Source organism: Euprymna scolopes, chromosome 30, assembly GCF_053919585.1.
Source record: "Euprymna scolopes isolate OS-2025 chromosome 30, ASM5391958v1, whole genome shotgun sequence".
In the NCBI taxonomy this organism is placed as follows: domain Eukaryota; kingdom Metazoa; phylum Mollusca; class Cephalopoda; order Sepiida; family Sepiolidae; genus Euprymna; species Euprymna scolopes.
This window is the reverse complement of record NC_136511.1, coordinates 92,938,509-92,951,749: the sequence shown is the minus strand read 5'-3', so window position 1 is coordinate 92,951,749 and position 13,241 is coordinate 92,938,509. Positions and strand designations below refer to the sequence as shown.

The following is a 13,241-nucleotide window of genomic DNA, read 5'->3' as shown; positions in this document are numbered from 1 at the left end:
AAAACCAGTTGTCATTTTTCTTAAAAACAAAAAATAATTATTCACTTGAAAGTTAAAAAACTCGGATCGTTCATAAGTTCTGACTCTAAATACAAATGTTCTAGCTTCCATTAGTAAAGTTGAGGTTTGTTTCTTCACAGTGTAAATTCAATGCTTTAGAATAGAGTGAGACTTAAGCTCAGGCAGTCGGTATAGTGTGTTTTTAAGTCAAAAGCTTCTCTCTGACTGATGTAAAAGCCCCAAGTAGATGGCAGAGCCAAGGGTTTCTATTGGACTGGTGTAAAAGCCCCATACAGGCTAGCAGAGTGTGTCCTCGAGGCTATTTTTGCCTTTTCATTATATTGAGAATCAAGATGAGCTTAACCCCGCTTTCAATTCCCAGAATTCCATTTCACAATTCTCAGAAAACCAATCTCAGGCCGTTTTTGAAATTCTCAGGCTCTAAAACTGACTGTCACTCCCGACAGTAGGGGTTCATTGCCTTCACCCTCCATTCGGTCTACCTTTCACCATCAATCATGTTCATTTTTATTTGCATAACCAAAGGTTTTTTTTTTTCAAGTGCCATTTCATATGAGTAAAATAATAAAATAATTTAGTTATATTTTTAGGTCTGATAAATTCCCCTGGACAATAATCAATAATTTATTTCCACCATATTGTTTTTCCTTATCCAAAGAAACTCATAATATCCTGGCCTATTAAATTTGGACCAGCGAGAAATTTGGTTAACTGCTTTTTCTTAACTATTGCCTATTCAGATGAACTTTTCAAATCACCAAAAGGTGCTATTTTTGACATTTTCTTTTTATTTCTTCATATTAAAATGTCACATTTTCAGCTGTGTTCCTTTTTAATGGCCGTTTATGTCAACAGAAATTATCATGAAAGAAAACAGATTTCTTCTTTATCAAATAAGTGTGTGCATTTATTATTGAACCAAACTATTCCTTCATTCTCATCATTATCATCAGCATCCTCATCCTATAATTACCGCGTCATCATCACCATCCATCACAAGCATCATCACCAACATCATCATTGCCATCATCATCACATCCAACGACACTGTCACAATACTAGTTGGGATGGTCAACATTAACAGTGAATTGTTTAAAAATATTAAATATGAGTAAAAAAAGACATTTCAATTACATTTTAGAAAGCAGAAATGTAAATAATTTCCATGCATCTAGTCATTGAGAAATTAAGGATGAATTTTTTTGCAGTTTAATTTATTGGACTAGCAGCGATTTAGGACCCCAGCCATCTTCACTTACAAAAGAACAGATTTCAGGTGACAACCTTCACCTTAGTACGTTTGAATGACTTTCATGACAAAAGTTAACTTTTTTTTTAAATAGTTACTCAATATTCGTCTTTGGACTGATATTTTATTTTAAAAAATAAATAAATAAATAAATAAATGATATTTTATTTTAAAAATAAATAAATAAATAAATAAATAAAATGATATTTTATTTTAAAAATAAAAATAAAATGATATTTTATTTTAAAAAATAAATAAATAAATATATAAATAAATGATATTTTATTTTAAAAAATAAATAAATGAAAATAAATAAATAAATAATAAATTTTTTTTTAATAAAACTATTTTTAAACTAAAACCAAAATTTGGATTTTTACCATGTTTTGAACGAATATCACGTGTAAAATTGTTGCAGGCAAATAGTTGTTTGCAAGTAATATATTTACAAAACAAAACAAAAAATAATAATTAAAAATTTAGAACCTTTTAAATAAAACTATGTAAACCAAAGTTTTTAAAGACAGAAACAAATATAAAATAACTTACTTATTTGGATGTTCACAAATGTTTTGTGGATTTTTGCAACCAAGATTGATTTTTTTTATATATAAAGTCCGTTTTTTTTGTGTGTAAGGTTTTTATACAAATCAATATTTATTTAATTACTAGCATTTCAGCCCAGCATTTCCCGGGTGTTTGGAGGTGTATGTTGAGCAAAAAAAAAAGTGGTAGTAGGAAGGCGGGCTCGAACCTTTCCACAAAGGAGAAAAAGAATGGGGAAAAAAAATGTGATGTCTTTGCTGTTACAACCACTGCCAAACTGGAAGTTACGTAGGTTTTAATTAAGGCTAGACAATCGAAAGGAGAGGATGACTTTCGAAAATATTGGCGAAAAAAGCGACCCTCCCCTATAGAAAAGTGCCCAGTTGAAGGTGAAGATATTAATGTTTTTAGCCAGTTTTTCAATATTTGTTGTCTAAAAGGTTGAACTTCAAAACGATACTGATCTTGGTAAAATCCGTCACCTCTGTCAAAAGTTTTAGGCAGACATGCAAAAATTCATACATACATACATTCATATATTGGTAATTCCAATTTCCTACTCAAACCGATTAAAAAGCTTGCCTGATCTCTGAATATGCTTTATGTAAAATTTCAAATGTTTAGACCAGAAATTGTCTGAGTAATTTGGTAGAGACCGAAGCAGTCATTTCTTTTTTTTTTTTTAACTTTGACCCCTATTATGACCCCTTAACATTTATTGTTTTGGGGTTCAAATCAAGTTATTAAGTTAGATCCATGTCCAAGGAACCTATATCTAAAATTTCAATGTTTAGACTCAGAATTGGCAGAAGAGTTTGGTAGAGTTCTCAAAGGTCAAATCGTTGAATGACCTCTTAACAGCCAAATTTCTGGCCGAAAACCGATTATAAAGATTTTCCTAAATCTCAATACCCTGTATATCAAATTTCGAGTCTGTAGACTGAAAATTGGCAGAGTTATTGTGTAGGGAAAAATGTACACAGACAGATAGACACATCCATACACACTTTCACTTTTATATAGATTCTTTAAATCATTTTTAAAATCTGTCTTTTAAATTCTTAAATTTTCCAGTGTATTTTTGTGACACAAAGTGTGTATATATATTTACAAAATGTTTTAATTTTCGGTTAGATTTTCACGAATTGATATTTTATTAAAAATATAATAATAAAAGTGAGTTATATTATTTATTTGTGACCAAGATTGATTTTTTTGTTATGTTTATTTACAGTTTTTTTAAATAAAACTATTTAAACCAAAATTTGAATTTATATTTTTACCTTGGTGTAAATCTCTATATAAATAAAATGAACTCATTTTTTCCCGTCTGATTTTGACATTAATAGGATTAAAAATCAAGATATTTCATGCAAATATAATATGCACAAACGGCAGAACAATATCTGAGGTGTGTTATAGGCTTATTATTTCTCAAATTCCTCGATAATCTTAGATTTCTATACTTTTTCTGCTGAGAAGTCATGGCCAAAATCGGTTAAGATCAATAGAAGTGGTAAAATATTTTCTCTCTAATAAATTCCTCCTCCCCCTGCCACCACTTAACACCGTTTGGGGATCGTTCACAAGGAACAGTTGAGAAGAGAACACCGGTTTGGCTTCGTAGTTCTTTCATGTGAAGTTATTTAAAATCACTAAACTAAGCTGCAGTGCTCTGTGGCGTAGTGGTTAGCGTGCTGGACAATTCACATTATATTTTCACGTTTGCGCTGACCTACCGTAGTCATTTTTTTTTTTTTTTTTTTTTTTTTTTTTCCTAAACAACTGGAATGGACTTTTCTTGGTGGCCGAACTGTTAACGTTGCAGATGTTTTTTTTGGTTTTTTTTCACACTTTATTTTCCTACTTTTACTCATGACTCCGGGTTTGATCCTTCCTACTTACCTACCATAACATTTTTTAAAACTCCCCCCCCCCCCCCCCACGTCCCGGAAACAAACACTCGGGCAACGCCGGGTACCCCCGCTAGTAGTTTTATAAAATTTTGTAAATAAACACTTTTTTCATTAAAAAAAAAAAAAAAATCAGTCAAATTATTTGCGACCAAGATTGATTTTTATGTAGAGTGCATTTATATATTTACTAAACAAAAGAAATGATAATAATAATAATAAACCAACGTAATGATTGAAAATTTAGGACAGATATGTCTCATGTTGACAGTCAGAGAAGAAGGAGGAATTTTTCTACATTGAGGCAATTTTTATGCATAATAATATCAGAAGTATAAAGAACCGAGATTTGAAAATTGCTTTAAAGAAAAATTAAATATTGATTTATATTAAAAACGCACACAACCAACAGATTCTATATAAAAATATTCAATCTTAATTGCAAAAGTCTACGAAACATCCGTGAACACCCAGTTATGTTTCTGTGTTTAAAAACTTTGGTTTAAATTGTTTTATTTAAAAGGTTCTATATTTTCAATTATTATACCGATTATTATTATCTTTTTTGTTTTGTTTTGTAAATATATAAATATATGAAATGAATAAAATGTAATGAAATAACCCAAACAAATATCATAATAAAATCAGACAACAACCCAAACAAAACCAATTCACCTTCACCCTTGAAGCTCAACTTTCACAAATATCTGTGGGCTTAGATGTAATCTAGATGATGTAGAGGCTTACCTTTTAGTAAACTCCCCAGATATCTTAGTATTAAGTGAAACAAACTTACACTCTTCAATCCCGTCTATTTTAATATGCCAGGATACCTCCCACTTTGCCGTAAGGGACTTGGATAGATATATGCATGAGCTTGGAGCCTATATCCGTAGCACCCTTCCTTTAACTAGAGAGAAAAATCTTGAATCAGATGACCAGGCTTTTATGTGCTTTCGACTAACATTTTATCACTGCATTAGTTACTTATATTTTCTCTACCGTTCTCCCTCAAGTCAGGATTGTACCCTAATCGACCATGTCTCTGATAATGTAGATGCAGCACTCTCCTTAGATAGTAATGCCCAAATACATGTGTCCACCATAAAAATTGGCTTGGTTTCTCAGGTTTCACAGATGCAGCTAGATGCTCTACTTATAGCTTTTGTATAACCCATTCCCTCACACAGACAACCATGTTTTCAACCGTCCTCCCAGATTGTGATCATCAGCAAACTTCAATTCTAGACCTATTCCTTACCACAGTAGCTGAGGATTATGTGACTAATTCTATAAGGAAACGCAGCTTACATAGTGGTATTAGTTAACATCACATTTAAATCCCAACCTCAAGGTGAGGAAACCATTGCTCAAAACAACAAGGTATTATAACAGGGCTGACTGGGAAGTCATTAGCGAACACATCCAAGATGCCCCATTGACCAATATCTTCTCTCTTCCTGCTGAACAGTGTGCCAATGAGACAACTGAATGGTGCAAAGCAGGAATTGAAGCACATGTTCCCACATGGAAATATTATAGCAAGCCCCATTCACCCTCATGGTTCACTGCAGATTGTGCAGCTGCTATTGCACAAAGACAGCATGCATTCTGCCAGTTCGTATGTCATAAGTCAAATACAAATAGGCAAAATTCATAGATGCTAGAAATCATTGTAAGAGTGAAATAGCAACAGCTAAAAGAAAGCATGCTGAAATAATCAGGGAACGCATTGAATCACAAAAGATAGGAACTCGTCATTTCGGAAAAATCTATAATAGTGTAGTGAATAAAGGACAGTCAGTAATTCCTCTACTGAGCAACAGCCAAAAGGTTGCATACACAGTAACGGAGAAGGCGGAACTGCTTGCCCAGCGATTGGCCTCCAACTCCACCTTAGAATCACAAACAACTCCCTCCCAAATTTCCCTATGCAGACTGAAGCAACATTAGATGATGTAAAAATCATCCTTCTCATGTCCGCAATATCATAAAAAACTTAGATACCTCAAAGTCATGTGGGCCTGATCTCATCCCTGCATTAAGAAATGTTCAGCCGAGCTAGCCCCCATACTTTCCAAGCTCTACAATAAATGCCTTGCTGAATCTTGCTTCCCTAATAGCTGGAAGATGGCCTCTTGTGATACCAGTGTAACAAGAATTTACAAGAATTCTGGTGAAAGAACAGACCCTCTCAATTATCGCCCTATTAGTCTCCTCCCACTCTTCGCTAAAATTTTGAGACCTTAATTAATTAAGCACTAGTTCACCACCTCACAAAAGCAAATCCCTCTGACAAACAGTATGGATTCAGGCAATGTTGTTCTACTGCAGATATTTTAACAGTCATCTCTGAACACATTTACCATGTACTGGATAAGGCGGGCAAAGCCAGGGCTGTAGCCCTTGATATATCCAAGACTTTTGACAAAGTCTGGCATAAAGAGCTGCTAATTAAAATTAAATCGTATAGTATAACTGAACGTATACTAAATATAATTAGATCCTTCTTAGGCATTAGAAGCATACAGGTTATCATTGACGGACGTACATCCAAGCAGTATAACATTAATGCGAGAGTGCCTCAGGACTCCTAGGACCATTATTATTCCTGATATTTATAAACAACCTCCTTAATAATATTATGTCCGAGATGGGTATATTTGCTGATTATACAATGCTCTGTAATATGCATGAGGGGAGAACAGATGTACATAAATCAAAGACAATGGCAGAATTATTAGAAAACGACCTCCGGACTATAGTGGAATGTGGCTGTAAATGGATGGTACATTTAATGCTAGTAAAACTAAGCTGCTCTCCTTTAACAATTGAAAGACGCCTCTCCAACCCCCTATATCCATGAAAAATAGACCCTACCAGAGAATTCTACCTTCAAACTCCTCGGCCTAACATTTACGGGCAATATGAACTGAAACGATACAGAGAAGACATTGCAAAGGCTGCTGCAAAGAAGGTGGGTTCTCTCTATCGAGCTAGAAGACTACTCACGCTTGAGAGTATCCTGTACCTTTACAAGGTCACCATTCGCCAATGCATGGAGTATCGTTGCCACATCTGGGATGGTGCATCTACCACTGGTCTCTCCCTCTTAGATAAAGTCCAAAAAAGAGTTGTCAATCTAATCGATCCCACTTTATCAATTGTTGCTCCAGCCCGTCTCATCGCTGCAATGTTGCACCACTGTGCCCATTTTACAAATATTTTAATGGAATCTGTTCTGATGAACTTGTTTCACTTGTACCTCCTCGACATACATATCCCTGACAAACCTGCTTAGCAATAAGATCTCATCCCTTCACTGTTGTTGTCCCTAAATGCCAGAAAGCTTTCTATTCTAATAGTTTCTTCCTCAAACAGCTAGCTTCCCTGGCTGTACTGATATGGAGAAGTTTAAATGTAACATAAACAAATATCTTGTTAATCTTTCCTAGACATGGCCCCAAATAGTAACCCCTTACGTCCAAGTGGCGATATGCTTTGTAAAGGAGTGAACATGGAGTAAAAAAAAAAAAAACTATATAGAAATATATAACTTGTAAACAACTACTTGCCAGCAACAATTTTAAGTGTTATATTCGTTCAAAACATGGTAAAAAAATATCAATCCAAATTTTAGTTTAAATAATTTTATTAAAATTATTTATTTTATTTATTTATTTATTTTCAAATAAAAATATCAATCCAAAGATTAATCAAAATTGTGTACATATATAAAAAATATCAATCCAAATTTTAGTTTAAATAATTTTATTAAAAAAATTATTATTTATTTTATTTATTTTTAAATAAAGAATATCAATCTAAAGATTAATCAAAATTGTGTACATATATAAAAAAATACACTCTTGGTGACAAAACCGCTTGAATATACCAAGATGAAGGTTAAAGTATTACCATCTGAAAACTGTTCTTTTCTAAGTGAAGCTGGCCAGGGTCCTTAATTGGTGCTTGGTCCAATTTATTTCATTGGATATACAAGAAGTTGTAGTAGACTTAATGGTAGGTTAAGAGATGATAACCAATTTGCATTCAAGTAGTGTAAAAGAATGGGAATGAGAACTCTGGTGTGGAGAAAGTATATTTGGATGATGAGGCTGCCAAGTGAAGTATCATTTGGTAAATAACAACGGCTTGGATGAGAGAGATTTTTGTGATGTTATGAGGTACTGTGATGTTATGGGGTACTGTGATGTTATGGGGTATTCTACTGTAAGTAGTTGTGTAGTTGTATCCACATTATTAGTACATAATATATTAAAACATCCTCCTTTTTTAATTGTGTTCATATGGGTGTATGAAAATCTGAATTAATTTATTGATTAAAATCGTACTGTTTTTTGCTTTCTATATTAGTTGATTATTATTGTTTGTTTTTATGTAATGTCTTTTTTGTATGAGTCTGGTAATGATGATCTTTGTTGAGTAGTCATAGTTGTTTATATGTATTGTCCTTAAATGTGTCTGCTATGTTTATGACTCATGCAGATCTAGTTGTGTTTCTTTGGATTTTCTCCTCATTTAATGTTGTTTGTTGTCATTGTGGTGATTTGTTTCCTGACATTTGATATATTATCTTTCTTGGATCAGTGAAGTGTATTTTCTTCCTTACAACAGTTGTTGGCACAGCATATAGGTGAGTACAGCTATGATGGAGTCTTGCTCCATTTTTCAAATTTCCATTATATAGTTCCTTGAATTATCATCCTTCCAAACAATAGTTTCAGGTTTTGTTATTGACACATGTTGGCTTGGATATAGTGGTGCTACTGAGGTTGTTTATTTTCATTTCTGCATATTTTCCCTCTTTTTGTTATTAGTATTCTTCCTTCCCATGCTCTACTTAACTGAGTAGTGTGGTTGTTATAACCTGTCTGAATAGTAATTCACCAGGTGATAGTAATTTGTTGTCTATAGAGTTGTTCTGATCTGCAATAATGCTATTTGGATATCTCCTTTATCTTTGAGTCCTTTCTTGATTGTAAATTAATGAACTTCTCATATCCCTTGATGAAGCCATTCCTTCTGGTACAGTTGGTTGAGCTAGTTATATGCTTAATTCCCCATGAAGTGGTAAAACTTTGGAAAGTTTATCCTGTGTATTGTGGATTGTTGTTTATCCTTAATTTCAATGGGATGTCCGAACTTACTTCCCTATTCTCCATATTGATAACATTTCAAATTCACCCAATCTTGGCAAATGCAAAGATAGATATTTCGATTTAGTCAGCAGAATGAATCAGCAGAATTCCGTTAATGACTCGTTTATGAATGCAGATGTAATTATGAACTCATATAGTAATAAAGATAAACAGCTAATGTGTCTCAGCAAAGTAGACAAGATGAGCCAAAATGACTAAAAACAAAAACAGATACACTTGACTTTATGTGTTTATGAGTATCACCAAACATTTTAGCACAGTTATTTTTTTCAATGTATTGTTTTTCTTACAGGAAATATCAAAACTCATCAAGAGGTGTCTTTTTGAAGCTGATGGTAAAATCGTTTGAAACACAATGGACAGTATTCAGCAGCTAAGTCAATTGCATTTCCTCTGTTAGGAACTGGAGCAAAGACATTCCCTGATGAAATTTGCCGAACATTCTATCGGACTATACTTCATTTCTCCTTGGGCCAAGAAAATCATTGGAAAATGCTTACATTATTGTCACTCCAAGAGACCAACATCTCATAAAAGTAAGTGGAGAATTTTTCAAAAATATTAACAATTCCACTTCCTGATAATTCCAAAAGACAAACTGTAGAATCAAATTGACACTCTCCAGCATAAAATCCTCCCAAGTTCGATATACAAATATTGCTTAATTCCAGCAACAAGAAGTTTCCTAATAGATAATTCAATTCGGTGGGTATATATATTCAACCATAACGCTGTTTATTTTTAATCGTTTTCCCAATTTTTTTCCTCCCTGTGAATTGAATAAAACGCGATTTTAATCGCTTTATCATTCTTTGTTTTAATACTCCCTCAATACAGCTTTGAGAAGCGAGGGTCAAAACCGGTCAGCTGCCTCCTCATTTCTCTTTCTTTTGTATTCTGTTCCCTTTTTTCCCCGATTTTGGAGAGAAGATTAAAGGAATATATATATATATATATATATATATATATATATATATATATATATATATATATATATATATATGCATGTATGTGTGTATATATATATATATGCATGTGTGCGTGTATATATATATGCATGTATGTGTTTATATATATAAATATATATATATATGCATGTACGTGTGTATGTATGTGTGTATATATATGTGTATGTATGTGTGTATATATATATGCATGTATGTGTGCATATATATATGTGTATGTATGTGTGTGGTATATATATATATATGTGCATATATTCATGTATGTGTGTATATATATATATATATGCATGTGTGTATATATATATACATATATATGTATTAGTGATGGGACGGATGCCAAAATTTTTCCCGATTCCGATTCCGATTCCGTTCAAAATTTCCGATTCCGATCCGATTCCCGATTCCGATTCCGATTCTTGTAAAATTCATACATATTTAATTTAGAGATTTTTTTGTTTGTTTTTTCGTAAATTTTCAAATTATTACATAAACCCCTGGTTAATGTCCGCGTATATTTTATCTCACATGTTTGCCTTGTAATTGATTAAAAATTGTAACACAACAAAACATTTATTTTGATGTTAAAACAAAGCTATATTGTACCAGTTCGTATTTACTGTATAACATGTTACTTACATGAATAGTGGAAAATATTCGAAGATTGGTAGGCAAAATAAGAAAACGATGTAAGAACAATATATTTAACAACGCCACTTAGCAAAGCCACATCTCATTGTTACGAACGAATTTCTAAATAATAATATTACTATTATGAAAACCATTTTTAACGTGAGATTGCGTGAGCTTTCTGTGCTTTCTCTCGCAGCTAAATCCCTATTCCAAAATGAAATATTACTTTTATAGATTACGTGTTAGAACATTTTTTAATTGGCGGAAAGAAAAGCGATCATTTAGAATTTAGAGTGTAAGATCAGTTTCGAATATAAATTTAACGTAAAATGATCATCATTTCTGGCCATCCTAATTCTTTATGGATATTAACTAAAGTGTTTCCCACTAAATTAAGTTCGGTTTGCAACGTTGTAAAACCATGTGTAATCGCTTAAAAAGTAGACACCCTATCCCCAATAAGCGCACATAATTTAAAATTGGTAACACACTACAGCTCATGTTACGTTATATTTATTTGTGAAACTGACCGTCTATTTTAAATTCCTAATCGTTTTATATATATATATATATATATATACATATTTTATAATCATGAGTGTTTAGACAAATATGAAAAAAAAGAGCCTAAAAAAGGGGTGGTTTTTAGCCCTAAAAGTTCCCGGGGGGCGCAAACCAGAGTTTTGCCAGGGTCAGCGATACTGAATTTACATTTGCGACAATTGCCTTCACATTTTGGACAAGTTTCAGTAAAATCTAATGGACGGGAAAAAAGTTATGGGGCCAAAAGTGTCATTTTTGCCATTTTGGGCATTTTTGACCTCTTTTCAGCCCCTTGGGGAGCAACGAGAGTTTTCTTTAAAAAAACTCGATGTTGTGCACATCTACGTATTGGAGTACAACTTGTGGCAAAATTTCAGAAAAAAGTAATGGAGGTTATCCGGGAATCATCCGGACGAACGAACGGACGAACGCCACTGAAAACTATAGTCCCTGATAAATCGGGGGACCAACAAGGAATGGGCAAAATTGTGAAAAAGGCTTGGCCCTTTGATTTAATTTGAAATATGCTTCCAGTGTGATTTTCTTTGATTCTGCCGGTATTGTTTGTGTTTATACTTAAGGATTGCTACGACGGCGCCAATGCCGTCTGAAGCCGAGGCCTCCGTGAGATATATCACGGAGGCCTCGCTGAAGCCCGCCAATCTCACTCAAAAGTTGAGTTGAAGTATTATGGGGTAATAAACACCTTCGATGCCGTTGGTTTCGACAACAATACTTTTTCACACCCACTTGCCAAATTTCTCAAGGAGTTTAATATGAAAAGATTTCAAACGAATAGAGTTTTATTTTTATTTTCCTGGAGCCACATTGTCTGACACCGTCGCATTTTTCTCGGGTTTCGGAAAAGTTAAAAATATACATGAATATCTCACAATGAATTTATCAAAGTCTGGATAAAATAGATAAAGAGAAAACATTTAGAAATTTTTCAGATTGAAAAAGAAATTATATTTACATTTAAAGTCCCCCCTCATTGAAATTCTACTTTTGGACGATATTTGTAAACCCACTAAAAACCAAATTATTTTTAGATCTAGGATGAAGCTCTAAACTGTCTTCACGTATTAAAAAAGGGTGCTTGTGCGGTTTACACTATGTTAAAAAACGAAAAATAAAAAAAAAATATATATTCTACGTACTCGTTATGGAATGAAGTTCTCATAAAAAAATCACGTAATTTCATCAAATAGTTTTTATTTTATGCCGTAAAACGATTTGGGAAATTCAGAATCTTCCTAAAAAAACTGCGATAATTAGTCAAGGGAGCGTAAAACAAAAACTATTTAATGAAATTACGTGATTTTGTTATGAGAACTTCATTCTATAACGAGTACGTAGATCTATAGAGTGTAGTTTTACTAATAGTTTAAAATAAATAAATATTTATAATCGGTACAAGCAATTGAAAATTAACTTTTGAAAAATATTCAAATATAAATGTATATATTTTCGAATCGGAAATTATACACAAATTTTTCCGATTCCGATGCCGATTCCCCGAAAATTACCGATTTAACCGATTCCCGATTCCGATTCATCGGCACAACACTAATATGCATGTATGTGTGTATATATATATATACATGTATGTGTGTATATATATATATGCATGTGTGTATATAAATATGCAGGTATGTGTGTATATATATATATATATATGCATGTATGTGTATATATATATATATATATATATGTATGTGTATGTATATATATGTATGTGTATGTATATATATATATATATATGCATGTATGTGTATGTATGTATATATATATGTATGTATGTGTATTTATGTATATATATATATATATATATGAGTATGTATAATATATATATATGTATATGCATGTATGTGTATGTATATATATATATATATGTATATGCATGTATGTATGTATATATATATAAGCATGTATGTACATATATATATATTGTTCTATATATATATGCATGTTGTTCTATATATATATATATGCATGTATGTACATATATATATATATATATATATATGTATATAATATATATATATATATATGCATGTTGTTCTTGGCCTTCGGGCCGGGATAAAAGTTTAGTATCTGTTCTGAAGATGCTGCACTAAAAGTAATTTGTCCGAGTCAATGGAGGAGAAATCCTTACTACTGGGACAATTATTATTTTTGGTAACCAGAG

The 13,241-nt window shown here is 32.4% G+C and overlaps 2 protein-coding genes across 5 annotated transcripts in view; both read left to right on the top strand.

The window, feature by feature from the left end:
* The window catches only part of LOC145254571 (uncharacterized), a 257,538-nt gene extending 248,196 nt beyond the window's left edge, over window positions 1-9,342 (top strand). For all 4 annotated transcript variants that reach the window (XM_080113179.1, XM_080113178.1, XM_080113177.1 and 1 more), the window contains exon 5: window positions 9,205-9,342. In XM_080113179.1, coding sequence (XP_079969305.1) covers window positions 9,205-9,261 — 57 coding nt within the window. In that variant the 3' untranslated portion in view covers window positions 9,262-9,342. The remainder of the gene's footprint in view (window positions 1-9,204) is intronic.
* LOC145254570 (protein mono-ADP-ribosyltransferase PARP15-like) overlaps window positions 9,311-13,241 on the top strand; it is a 130,865-nt gene continuing 126,934 nt past the window's right edge. Inside the window, exon 1 of the mRNA XM_080113176.1 lies at window positions 9,311-9,448. The gene's annotated coding sequence lies outside the window, so the exon portion shown is untranslated. The remainder of the gene's footprint in view (window positions 9,449-13,241) is intronic.